Source organism: Aquila chrysaetos (assembly GCF_900496995.4).
Source record: "Aquila chrysaetos chrysaetos chromosome W unlocalized genomic scaffold, bAquChr1.4 W_unloc_1, whole genome shotgun sequence".
Classification (NCBI taxonomy): domain Eukaryota; kingdom Metazoa; phylum Chordata; class Aves; order Accipitriformes; family Accipitridae; genus Aquila; species Aquila chrysaetos.
The window spans coordinates 100,204-114,498 of record NW_024470321.1 but is presented as its reverse complement, the minus strand read 5'-3'; the positions used below and the strand labels follow the sequence as shown (position 1 = coordinate 114,498).

Below are 14,295 nucleotides of genomic sequence, written 5' to 3'. Positions count from 1 at the left end.
ATTCAATGAACACAAGCGTCATCATTTCTAGCTGAAGTTGTATTAGATTTAACATCTCTATTTCCATGTAATTTATCTTGATAGTTTTGGTTTCAAAAGAAATTTTTCCTCTATGAGCAAACACAGATAAAAAAGGGAGAAAAGAGAAAAGAAGTGGAGAAAAAAAGTGAGAAAACTGAAAAAAAAAATTACTGTAGAGAAACTGAACCAAAACAACAATTTCTGAAAAAGCAGTTAACAGCATACCTACTCCTCCCCAACTTATAAAGCATTAGTTTATATGCACAATGATAAGCCACTCTCAGATGATAGTTTCTCAGCAGGTGGCTGACTGATGAGAAACCAGTATCATATCCTTTCAGAGCACCAGACCTGCACAGGACAGGAGTCGGAACATCAGTAAGATTATTTCAGAATGCACTCCTGACACCAATGCCAAAACACACAGATGCAGCTAAAAGGTGAAAAAGGATTATTGAAGAAAAACCTCTTTTCAGTTTATCATCTAGAAGTATGAACAAGAAGGATTATTAGATAAGTAGTATGAGCCTTCTGTTCATCGTGACATCACTGATATTACATGAAATGTCATTAAAGGCAAACACTGAGTGAAAGTAGTAGAGGCTACACTTCTCTGAAGTAAGTTATTCCAACAAAACTGAGAACAAACTTTAGAGCTGCTGATTAACTTCTTTTGATTCTGTTTTAGGGTCAATGTATGTCCAAACAGCTAAAGCATCAAACCTCAAAAACAGGAGAAAGCTTATAATCGCTAGTCTTTCTGGTTTTATATAGAACTTGGACGTTCTACATTACACTGAAACAGATCTTTTTTTTAAATAGACCTAGGACTATCTGCACCACACAGAACTTTCAGCCTCCTAGGCACTATGTGGCTGCTACTGATAGATACAAATGGGTTCTCCAAGTTTGAGATATTAACACTGAGAGAACTTACATTAGGTTTGTATAGGTGTGTCTAGTTAGAAATACTGGTTTAAGACAAAAATAATCCATTAATCATGTAACAGATCTGTGAATTTTTGCATCTATATTGGTTTATCAAACATACAGCAATATTAATACATACAGTGGCAATATTAATATTGTCAAATAATATTGCCACTGAGTTTGATCCTTGCCAAAATCTGTGCTCTGCATGTTTCTTACCCCATGCCTTGGGCTGAAAACCTCCCCGCTCCGCTCCCTCTGCCACGTCCAAACCCTAGGAGAGAAAACACCATTTAACAGCAACAGCATAGGAGCCACCAATCACTAGTCTGTCACATTAAAAAATACTATGGTTGAAGAAGAAAACTACTGTAGTTAAAGTTAAACATCATTTACTTCCCAAATTTCCTCACAGGAGAATTTGTTTCCCTAACACACGCAAGTAAGCCACAGTTCATCTAAGACTACACATTTCAGTAGGACTTGCAATTCTTTGCTATCTTTTCTGTATCTAGTAAAGTAGCTCCAAATGCCAAGAAAAGGACTTACCTAAAGACCCATCCCACATGAGACTGCTATTGCCAAATCATTAGACATTGATCAAAATTTTGTCTTTAAATTTCTCACTCTTGCCTAAGATGCTCTAGAATCCCAGCCTCCCTGCGTACCCTGATCTCTCAAGAAATTCCCTGTCACTTCTTGTCTGTGAGGAGAAAGTTTAAATACTCCATTTGTTTCCTTCTCTGACTCAGCCCACCTGTCTACCCCTACCCTCCTGTGCTTTTGCCAACCTGCAACCACACATTTCTTCTGCTTCCCTCTTAATCATAGTTACTGACATGAAAATTACCCAATTCAAATTACTCAAACTTCCTTGTTATCACCCACAAGGATATTCATTTCTATTTTAACAACAACAAATATTTGTTGCCTCCAATTTTGGTTACCAGCCTCAGTTTACAAGCTTCTCGATACAGTGAATGGCTTTATTTTTGCATGTTGCATAGTGCCAACAAGGCATGAAAATTTTTGTATTACTTAACCATCCATAAAGCACACATCTACGTAAACTGTTAGAAACTATTTCTTACATGTGGCATATTTCTACATAGGTTTTGGATTTTTTCCTTTTTTAGGACCTCAATATCTGAGGCTTTTCCAGTTTGTTGGTTTTTTTGAGGAAGACTATGAATATTATTTTGTATTACAAGAATAGGAGGACGTCAAGAGCTGCAGACTGAGAACAAAGCAATGTTTATTTTAACGACAAAATTCTGTGGTAATTATAAGTCACCAAGCAACTACAAGTTTACCAGAGCACAAAAGTTATAATCCTAAGTCACCAATACACTGGTTGTCCAAACATCAGAATTACCCATGATAGGCTGTTAGAATTTGGATCAAAATTACCCCTTATTTTCAGGGGACCACCTAAACTGAATAAGAACAGTAGCTCCAGGACATGGTAAAACCAGTTTAGGAAGTTCCTATTTTAAGGACTTTCCTTTCCTTCCCCTCACCACTCGTTCTTCCCCTTGTCTTTTAAAACTTGTACAGTGAACTAGGGCATTTCTGGACGTCTAAAATGTCTACCACCTACATTTTTAAGGACTTCTTATAAGCATCAAAACAGCAGGACAGCTTTACCCACACTTGATGAAAGAGTTTACCCACATCCTATACAAGATGACAACTGCTAGCTACAGAGGAACCATAGAAACCTGCAGAGGAAGGATTCCCATCCAGCAACACAGAAGAACTGAAATCTGACACTAGGCCAGGCCATCTATCTCTACATTTTCCCATCTTTGCTCTCTTTTCACAATTGGTTGGAAAGAGGACAGACAGAGGTTAGGAAAGAGGTAACAACAGCTGCAACCCGGCAATCGCCATCCCTATTCACCGAGCCCACACGTGGAGCTGTGCTCTTTGCTCTGCCATAAACAACAGTGCCCCAGACCCTGCTGTACCCAACTGATTGTAACTCGGCCTCTGAACCTCCTTGCTCAGCCTACCTATTCTACTGCTCTTCTCTCCTTAACCCACCTAAAATCCCCAATCTGGGAAGCTGATCCATGGCATAACGGGGTCGCAGCTCTCAGATGCACAGAAGTCAGTGCACTCTGGATTATCTTTCTGCCCAGTAAATAATTTTTTTTTAAGAGTAGAACCAACTAAACAAGCTTACTTGGGGACACTGTAGGGGCCATCTATGTAATAAATTTACTTCCTACAGCTATCAATACAGCATTAAACACCATTTACTAATGATGCACTGTCCTGGTTTCAGCTGGGATAGAGTTAATTGTCTTCCTAGTAGCTGGTACGGTGCTATGTTTTGAGTTCAGTATGAGAAGAATGTTGATAACACTGATGTTTTCAGTTGTTGCTAAGTAATGTTTAGACTAAAGTCAAGGATTTTTCAGCTTCTCATGCCCAGCCAGCGAGAAAGCTGGAGGGGCACAAGAAGTTGGCACAGGACACAGCCAGGGCAGCTGACCCAAACTGGCCAACGGGGTATTCCATACCATGTGACGTCACATCTAGTATATAAACTGGGGGGAGTGGGGGTGGGGGGATCGCCGCTCGGGGACTAACTGGGCATCTGTCGGCAGGTGGTGAGCAATTGCACTGTGCATCATTTGTACATTCCAATCCTTTCATTATTACTGCTGTCATTTTATTAGTGTTATCATTATCATTATTAGTTTCTTCTTTTCTGTTCTATTAAACCGTTCTTATCTCAACCCACGAGTTTTACTTCTTTTCCTGATTTTCTCCCCCATCCCACTGGGTGGGGGGGAGTGAGTGAGCGGCTGCGTGGTGCTTAGTTGCTGGCTGGGGTTAAACCACGACACATATTTAAGGGAAACCTGCAGTGGAAAGGGGAGTGGAATGCGAGAGAAACACCTATGCAGACACCAAGGTCAGTGAAGAAGAAGGAGGTGCGCCAGGAGGCGATTCCCCTGCAGCCCATGATGAGACAGCAGGCTGTCCCCCCGCAGCCCATGGAGGTGAACGGTGGAGCAGATGCCCACCCGCAGCCCGTGGAGGACCCCACGCCAGAGCAGGTGGGTGCCCCTGAAGATGGCCGTGACTCCATGGGAAAGCCCGCACTGGAGCAGCCTGTGACTGAAGGACTGCAGCCCGCAGAAAGGACCCACGCTGGAGCAGTTTGTGAAGAACTGCAACCTGTAGGAAGGACCCCACGCTGGAGCAGGGGAAGAGTGAGGGGTCCTCCCCCTGAGGAGGAAGGAGCGGCAGAGACAATGTGTGATGAACTGACTGCAACCCCCATTCCCCATCGCCCTGTGCCGCTGGGGGAGAGGAGGTAGAGAAAATTGGGAGTGGAGTTGTGCCTGGGAAGAAGGGAGGGGTGGGGGGAAGGCGTTTTAAGATTTGGTTTTACTTCTCATTATCCTTGTTTTGATTTGATTGGTAGTAAATTAAATTGATTTTGTGTTTTCCCAAGTTGAGTCTGGTTTTTGCCCGTGACCATAATTGGTGAGTGATCCTTCCCTGTCCTTATCTTGACCCACAAGCTTTTCATTATATTTTCTCCTCCCCGTCCCATGGGGGGGAGGAGCGAGCAAGTGGCCTTGTGGTGCTTTGTTGCTGGCTGGGCTTAAACCACGACAGCTTCACACCGCAATTCAGAGCAGGGACCCAAATTCTGAGCATGCAATCCCATAGTAGCTTAAACCTGTTTAAATCAGAACTACTACAACCGAGGTCTTTCTCACCAGTGATCACAAGCTCTACTCTCTTTCCTGCACTGACAGTTTTGCACGTACCAGTGAGCGAGCACAAAACCACCATCAGAAAACAAAATTATTAGTTCACTGTTGGATCAGCTCTCCGAACCAGTTCCCTGCTTGCTAAATGCCAGGAAAACAGTCACCTTTACACCAGGATAAGCCACCAAAAAAAACCTGTTGTCCCCAGCTACCATGATGCCTGCCCCCTTTTTTCTTTTTTGGCTTGGTTAATTTTAAACTTAGATCAATCCTCTGACAAAGTTAAAATGCACCAGGAGACAGACAGGACCAATTCCTCCCAGCAGTAATGCCAGTTTATGCTTGTAACATAAAAAGTATAGCTTTAACACTACTCTAAAAAGATATGTATATATGGTTTAGATCACAACAGTCAATGTTTACAAAATTTTTTTTTTTTCCTGTGGTAATTCACAATCAGCAATTCTTCTATCAACATTTTTATCTACCCACAAAAAGAGAACAAGTGACTTGGCAGTAGCTCATTAAATCTAGTGAGTCTAAAGGAATAGACTTTCTTACAATCAATCAGCATATTGAGCACAAAAGCAAATGACAGACATCAGGCAAAGAACAAAATTACTGCCTTGCCTCATATAAACCCTCATAACATTTCTTCACATTCCTTTACACTTGGATCTACAAACGGCCGCCTAAAGTATCAAGGCAGCATTGCTTACTCATTTCTGTTCCAGGAAACCAGGACTGGGGAACTATGTTTAAAATTGATTCTGATCAACATTCCTGCTACTACCCCTATCCAACGTAATTTTAAATTATGAACTATTTAAAACATTTTTGTTTCCTTTAACATTGTAACTCTGTTCAACTGTGTACTGTTGGGGGGGGGGTCCTGCTCTCCAGCACATCTCCCTCAGTTGACTAGGTTCACATTAGCCATCACTTATTCGATTTACATTTTTCTTTTCTGGAATGAATTCTAGAGAAGTCAACACTTATACCCAGGCAGGCAGCGAGATTTTCTGTTTCCACTAAAACCCGTTTGGAGTTCAAAACACTCATAATCACACAATCAAGTCTTCACTCTGGTACCGTCCACGCATGGAAAGAATCGTTCATCTCATTCACAACGTTTCTTCCCCCCAAAAAAAGGCACACTACATGGGAGTATGAGAAGTGTGCAGTACCACAACTCGGATGGGCCTAGCCCATTAACTTAATAGCCTATTCTGTAGAAAATCCAGTTTGCTGAGCTTGCAGACCTAAATCCTTGCACTGCAACTTAGGTGCTTTATTTCAAAACTCAGATTTTCACGCTGACAGGTTTAAATTAAATGAAGACACTTTAAGGTTAAGAAAGAGGCCTAAGAACAGCTGAAAGGAAAAGGAAATGCAGACTGGAAGGGCAGGCAACACCCTAAGATTTGTGCTTATCTCCAACTACACAGTAACTGAACAGCCCTGGTCTCTGCTCTGGAAATGCAGAGCCAGCCATCTTCCCAGCAGACGCCGAGGTGACGGAGGCTTAAACATTATGAAGAGATAAGGAGGCTAAGTATAGAAAGTTTGTATTCTAGGTATTCCATACTACCAAAACAAACACTGAAGCTATATTTAATGATTCAAATCACTTTTGTCTTATTAGTCATCATAAAGCTAGAAGCATTGGATCAGTTTTATATACTGCATGTACTCTATAACCATTTTTAGAAGCACATGCAGAAAACTTTCAACTCTAAATTTATGTTTAAAAGAAAATAAATAACTTATGTTAAAGCTAAATTCTGGTTAATCTCAAAAAAAAAAAAAAAAATTTTACATGACACACACAGCTTCCTAACCAATGCAGAATCAACTACAGCAAAACTAAACAGACTTCAGATTGTGACCTCCAGAAAGTCTGCTCTACATTCATGTTTTAGAAAAACCAACATCCTTACTAGTTCTGGCAAAGGAAATCCAAAATATATCCTGTGCCAACTGTGCCAAGCTTTTAAAACAAGAAAATGTTTAGACATGCAATTCTGGTTACAGAAGCTCATTTTTTTTCAAGGATAGCATACTTATCTAAAAAACATTTTAAAAAAAAAAAAAAGAACAAGAATACAAGCTGGACTATAGTCAGATATTTACAAAAAGGGTAAGCTGCTTTGCTTTCTTATACAGCCAGCAGAAAAAAACAAAAGTTTGAAAGGCTCCTTGTCATGCTGATTAAGTCTAAAATTAAAACATAATGTTTTTCCATTTAATTTTTATTTCTGTTTTGCTAAAAAAAAAAAAAATTCCCTGTCAGCATCCATATTTATGGCATGCTCATGTTACTCTGGAAAGACGAAGAGGAAGGGAATCACAGAACAGAAGTAAAAGCAACAAATCCATTTTCACTTTGCAAACCAGGAGAATTGCTACACATGAATCTGTAACAACTTCTATGCTGAATCAAGTCCAAAAGTTCATCTACCTGCTATCCCATTATCAGCTATGGTCAATTGGATATCTAGGGAAGAGTACAAGAACTGAAACCACAGTACAGTTTCTCTGGACACTCTCCTGGTCTTCAACCATTTGTGGCTCAGGCTTCTTCAGCCAAAGATAATTTACGTACATCAAAACCCTCAGTGGTTTTTCTTTTTCTTGCTGTGGTTCTTTTTTAGGATGAAATTGTCAAGTCTCTCTGCGTGTACATTTTCAGCACCCACAGCATCTTATTGAAAGGAGTTCCTCAGGTTAACTACATGTATGAAGAACCACCTCCGTAAGTTCATTTTGAACCTGTAACCTACTGACTTAATTTCATATTCCCTCATTTGCATACTTTCTTGGAGTGATCAGTTGATTTCCCCACAGAACCTTCTCCGCAGAAATTTTACAGATCTCTACCATACACCCACTCAGCCCTTTCTTTTGCAGGTGGAGAAGCCCTAGTCTGCTTGTTCCTCACGCCCCATAAATGCAGTCTTCCCAGTACCTTCAAAAGCCTTTTCTAGCTCTACCACATCCTTTTCAACATGGAGTGGAGGACAGTGGGAGAACCAGACCTGAAATGTTTATGGTCGTAATTTTGTACAAACTCAGGGAACAAAAGATAAGTAATCGATGTAAATCACTTAGGCAAGCAACTCTTGACATGACAATGGAATAGAAGGAACAAATCAACCTAAAACTAGGAACCAGAAACTTTAGTGGGCTGGTTGCCCATGAAGCTTGGCTATACCACATGAATCAGCTAAAAACGTGCCCTTTAGGTGAATTTAACTAATTACAATATGAAGACCACACCTCTAGAAGTTAGGATACCCGCCTCCACCTGAAGACCCTCACCCACTGAGCTTGCGCAGTAAAATTAAAAGATGCTGCACCTTTAAATGAAGACGAGGACACTATACACCAATCAGCTTTAAGATATGGAATTATGGGCACCAGTAAAAGGTTGATAAACAACGAGTATGGTAATTATGCTAGTTTACAATGTATAAATGAATGACTGTTTTAGTGATGGGTGTGCTAGCTTTGCGGGGATACCCCCTAGCACCCCTTTCTGCACAGAACCAGCAATAAATAGCTAATACCTCAACTCTGTGTGTTATTGGCTTGCACATCGGGTGAACGATCCCACAAGTTTTGGGACAACAGACCTGCACTTCAAATTGAAGATCTGAGAACAGTACAAAACAGCAGCATAAAAAAAAAAAAAAAAAATGCCTGTAAAGTTTGTCAATTTGTATATAACACTGCAGCTGATTAAAACACAAATGAGGAAACGTTTTTAGAGTTGACAATCCTAAAGACATAACCATCTTCCTCCATAATTCCTTCACGAGATTCCATTCCAGATGGTTACAAATCCTTGCAATACTGACACATAAATATAATCACTTTGATGCAATTACTATCCATCACAGTATTTTTTACATCTAAATTAAGCTCATTCAAGAAATTCAGTTCTGAAAAGATAGATGGGAAAGCCATCTTAAAAAAAAAAAAAAAAGTTCCTTGACTCCTTTCCAAGCCAAAGTTTACACCCTCAGTTTAGCAAGCAAAGATTAAGGGCAGAGCAACTTCAGCCAGGATGTATCCTGAAACACATCCTGTGATGCATTTTTGCTTTCTGTTAATCAGTCAATAACGTGTATCTACTTCAAATCCCTGATCTTCTGCATACCAGCAACCAGTGGTGTTTGTACACTGTATACCTACTACCCTATAAAGTTGCAAGGAATGTCACACAGTCATTAATGGAAGATCTACTGCACAACGAAGCTAGTGCCTATGTTGGAGATATGCAAGAAACAAAACAAAGGATGCTACTTAACCCCTGGAAGGAGTTAACGAGGCATGACCCTGAGAGAAGGGAGTACCCAGATAAGCACAAGGGAAACTCTACTACTGATAAAGTCAAACTTTGAGTGAACTATCCTAATTAACATAGTAAAAACCCCGCCCTCGGGTAGGGAAAGCCCCCTACCAACAGCAGCCCCTTCCTCAAGGCGCATGCGCAATAAAAGAGGAGGACGCTGTGACTTTAAGCGGAGACGAGGCTTGCGAGAACCAATAGGAGCAAGGGTGAGCGAAACTGTAAAAGTACTGATCGCTGTTGCGCGGGGTGTATAAATGTTCTCCGTGTGTTCACCGAGGGGTGCTAGCTGTGTGGAGTTACCACCTGGTACCCATCTCTGTGCAAACATGAAATAAACGAATATCTCGGCTCTGTGTGTTATCGGCTCTTCGCACACCGGGTGAAGAACCCCGTTTTGGGACAACACCTACAGCACCAAGGCTGAAATACTCAGTATCAGGGGTTTTCCCCCTCAGTAAACAGCACATTATCACTCCAGTGTCAATCCCATTTCTGCTATTTTCAGTGCATATCATTTCTTAAAATTAGGCTGTTCTACAGTGAAGCAGTAATACGATGGCCCAGCAAATCTTCCCCTAGAAAGCAGCCAGTAAGATAACCCCAGCCTGAGAAGGTAGCTTAAAATAGAGAGACAGTGCATTGCTCAGATATTAGCTGACCCCTAATTTTGTATCCAATGCCTAGATTCCTACACACACACACTCTGCATAAAGCATTTCTGAAAAAGGGTTCTGTGGTGATTACCAGCAATCTATTTACTTTCAGCTGAAGTACTTTATCCCACATTTGACTATCCTGTGTAACAGAAAAGAAAGACTACTGAATGAAATGGTGGGAAGCTTTTTTTTTTATTATTTCTACTAATATCCAAAGAAAGAAGGTCATGCATCACTGAAATACTGAGAAGTGAATTACACAGCTTTATACAACTCCCTGCAGATTTCAAGGGCTTGCATTATAAAATTAAATTAGGTATTTCCTGCCACAGAATACACACACTTGTAATATAATGATCCTGAAGTTCAACAGGTTTATCATAGACAGTTGCAAACACTTCATTAAGATACTTTGCTCATATGAATGTACAGTCTAAAATATTTGGCAGAGAGATACAGTAATACTATGTACACTAAGCCAGTGAACAGAAATTGGTTGAAGTTGTTCCTGTTTCTTCAGTCAGATATGACAGTTTGATCTGATGATTAAGTGCTTTGGCTTGAGACATATGATATTCATCTAGAGCTACAGTGTTGACAACAAAAGCAGTGTATTGTCCATAAGGTTACAAAGCAAAAAATAGACTGCATTTGAAATTAACCTCTAAGTTTCACCCAACAATTTAAAAAAAAAATCCTACCTTTATATTTATAATTTGAGTATAAAGGATTATTTTATAAAACAAATAACCAAAAGACTTACATTCCATCTATTAACAGTGCTAACATACCAAAAACTGTAGCTGTGAGCTATACCACACCCTCCCCTGCAAAGCTACCTCTCTGCACACACCATTTGGTATTTGCTGATTCACAGGTACAACTGAATCATTCTTGTAACCCTCTGGAAGCTACATGTCTTTGCATCTTTCCACTCCTTCAAGATGCAGATCTGGAGACTATGAAGTTGGACGTGCCTGTCTTTGAATGCCTCGTTACTGGATATTCCAAAGAGAAGAGAGTCCTCTGAAGGCAGAATTTTTCACGAGTCAGACATTACTTAAGTACATTAGCTCTGCTGTGCACTTTATCAATTTAACTCATTTAATACCCACTTCCCCACACAATCTGCACTGTACCTCGGTTACTCATTTTCATTCCTCCTGCTCTAAGGAAAAACAAGCCTCTTTCCACTCCAACCTGTGAAAATCCAAAGCAACTACACATCCCTTGATTCCACATCAACTCCATTTTCAACATCTCTCCTATCTCTTCTACATGATAGGATTGGAGTTGTACCTAAGACTCCACAGTATTCTTTTTCCACAGTTCTCATCAACTCTTCCATGCCAAATTCCTTCTCTTACCAAAAAGCCCCTAAGGTGGCTTGTAATTTCCCTGATTGGGTGCCGAAAACAGAAGGCAAGCCTGACAACCAGATCCACCCCAAAGAAACAGCACAAGTACACATCAAATCCTTCCCCAAGAGCCCTACAGATGGAATCTCTCGTACTCTCCTGCTGCCAAGGTACATCCTGAGGAGCCCAGTGCACTCCCACTCACAGGAGGCTGGCATGAGTCGATCTGGGAAAACAGCTCTCCGTAGCCAGAGCACACAAGCCTGCTACACAGGAAATTACCATAAAGGTGATTTGCGTCAATTCTTCTAAGTTGTTCTGAGACCAAGACATGACAAGGGGTAAGGGAGGGGGATGTACCTAAATTAAAGGTGGCTGAAGTACTTATAGAATCAAAGGATAACCAACAAATGCTTAAAAAGAAGTGTTTAAAGAAATAAATGGGAGAGTTCCATTTCAGGACATGAAATCAGTGCCAGTCCCACAGCAATGCCACCATCTCACCTCTCCCACGGCCACGTTTCCCACGGTCTGAAGGCCTGTCTCCTTGATTGTTGTCCACTCCATTCTCTTCGGCTCTAACTGTGGAGAGAGGACAGCTTAAGAGAAGCTTTAGAGACTCATACATGAGACCATATAGCCATCTGCTTAACCTGAACCCCAAAAGAAAAGGCAAGGTTTTAAAGTGGGCTGGTCAACAGATCTCAGTCACCTCTCTTCTTTGGGGGCCTAACTACAAGCAAGTTATGTTTACTTTGCACTGGACAATTAGGAAGCAAAATATCAAATAAGAGGGAAATGTCCCTCAGCAGACACACTTCTGTTTTTTAAATAAATAAATAAATAAATAAATAATGCAGTGTTTTGCAGCCTACACTATTAAATTAATTACGGCCTCACCTCTTTAACGAGGTAGGAAATAAAGCTGCCTCATACTATGCTTCCTTGATAACGCGCTGAGTGGCAACAGTGAAAGAATAAGGGATAACCAAGAACACCAACTCTTCTCCTGTCTGCCCATACCATATCCCTGTACAACCAGGGAAACTTAAAAGAACTCTCCTCTGTATTTAAATCAGAGGGATGATGACTGGGTGAAGGTGAAGCATTAGAAAAGCACTGCAACTTAACTATTTTGTGGAAAACTCCTGAGGACATACTCTGAAAGATGGCTGGCTCCTTGAAGAAAGAAAGAAAGAAAAAAAAAAAGACTGGCCACTTAAAACACTTCTGAGATTTTGTACTGCACAACTTTTCCTAATGGCAGCAACAAAATCATTAATGCTTGGACTGGGAAGCTGGAAAGATAATATCGAGATTTGGTGACCATCTGAAAAATCTTTAATTCCAGTTTACAAAAAGAGACAAGCAGCATCTGGCTCTGGCAAAAATTTTGCCCCTCACTTTCATTTTGATGGATCCGATTTACATTTTTTCTAAGCATAGCTGCAAGTTTTATTAATATTTTTTCCTATCTTGACGTTACTCTATTCTACAAAGTTTCACAATATCTTCACTGGCACGATATTTGAGTATATTCCAATAATGAATTAGAAGAGTTGGCTAATATTGTAAATATTTTTCCTGCTTTTAAGTGAAAAGCTAAACATATTTTTTTCATTCCAGTTTCTCTGCTCATCTATCAGTGTTGTGTATGGCCCTTACAGGCAATGTATATAGCTTTGATACTGCTGATAAAACTTAGAGAAGAAAGCAACGTGTATCCAATGGTGATCTAATGTGATGCTACCTAACTTGGAAACATCAGTTTGCTTTTGTACAATATATTATTGCACCTGTATAAACTGTAGCAAATTTTTAAACGTTTCAACTCAAAGAATTTTCTCTGTTGTAGAAACTCACCTTTGGTTGGCTTATGTGAGTAATATATGCTAGAGATTAATAATGATCCCAGTCTTTTCATTCCCCTTATGAGAAGATGAGAACATCTTCAGGTTCTCCCACTCATAAAAGGAGATGGAGTCAAAGCTGGATAATTTTTTCATTAAAAGAAACAAAAAAGTGTATCAGCTGTGCAGCAACATACTTGCTCTCAAGCAGTCTTACAAAGACTCAATTCTAAAACTTACATAAAGAACAGCAATGTGTACAAGATCAATTAATCAAAAAAGGACAGAAATTTAAGTTAAATTGAACGTCTCTAAACAAGCACGGACCATCCCGAAACCAAGTCACGTAGACAGATCAAGCATACCTGTCGCACAAACAAGTTATGATCCCTTCAGCACTGAGCTATAGCTCAGACGGACTTTACTCCATTAAGCATTCGCTCTCAACTCAGCCAGTTTCAGCTACAAGAAAAGCATCTGAATCTTTAAAAATGAACCCCTATACGTACACTCTCGGCCACGGCTGCCTCCTCTTCCCCGTCTGTTGGAACTTCCCCGTCCATGACTCGCTTCTCTGTCCCCTCGTTTTTCTCTGTTCTCTTTGTTTTCTGAACTTTCCTTTCCAAGGCTTTTCTTCTTTCCCCCTACAGTCTCCCAAGAAGTCTATTTGGGTAGAATAGAATTAGATACAAAAGTCAAAAAGGAATAGACAGCTCTCAACGCATACTTCCACCTCACACCCCTCCAGTTCATGGAAAAAAACAGGTATTTGCATAACATCACATATGTAATACCTTGCAAACTACACTGATACAAATGGAAACACAGGCTGTATTTTTGGGAAGAGATGAGAAAGAAACAAGTTTTAGAAGTTGAATTTTCTTATGGAATGTGAGAATCCCAAATATTTCTGGCTATAATGGACTTTTACTAGTTCAAGGAAGCCTAGATACGACCACAATGCAGAAAACCTGCAAAGCAAGCAACAGTTTCCCTCTCAGCTACCCCCATAAATCTAGCAAGGGAGCATGCACAGAGCTATCTTTTCCTCCCAAGGAAATGAAAAAAATGCTTATAAGCATCATTGAACAACAGACTGCTGAGAATAAGTACGTGGGGGGGGGGGGGAAAGAAAAAATAAAAACTATCATCCAGACGTACTAGAATTCAAGCACCAAGAGACAGAATGGCAGAACAACAACTTGAGAAAACTGGGGCCATGATAAGCCAGACCATCTACTCTTAACAGCTACAGCTCATCACACACAGCAAAATACAAGAAAAACTATGTCTAAACAAGACAAGGGACCAAGGTCCAAACATCAGGTTTCAGCTTTAATATTAAACTCCATCTTTAAAATAAACTTAGGGATCGTATCGGCTCTA

The 14,295-nt window shown here is 40.3% G+C and overlaps 1 protein-coding gene across 1 annotated transcript in view; it reads right to left on the bottom strand.

Moving 5' to 3' along the window:
* LOC115338108 (ubiquitin-associated protein 2-like) overlaps positions 1 to 14,295 on the bottom strand; it is a 68,701-nt gene that overhangs the window by 42,447 nt on the left and 11,959 nt on the right. Inside the window, 4 exon segments of the mRNA XM_041121355.1 lie at positions 247 to 372; positions 1,171 to 1,225; positions 11,564 to 11,641; positions 13,419 to 13,572. Coding sequence (XP_040977289.1) covers positions 247 to 372; positions 1,171 to 1,225; positions 11,564 to 11,641; positions 13,419 to 13,572 — 413 coding nt within the window.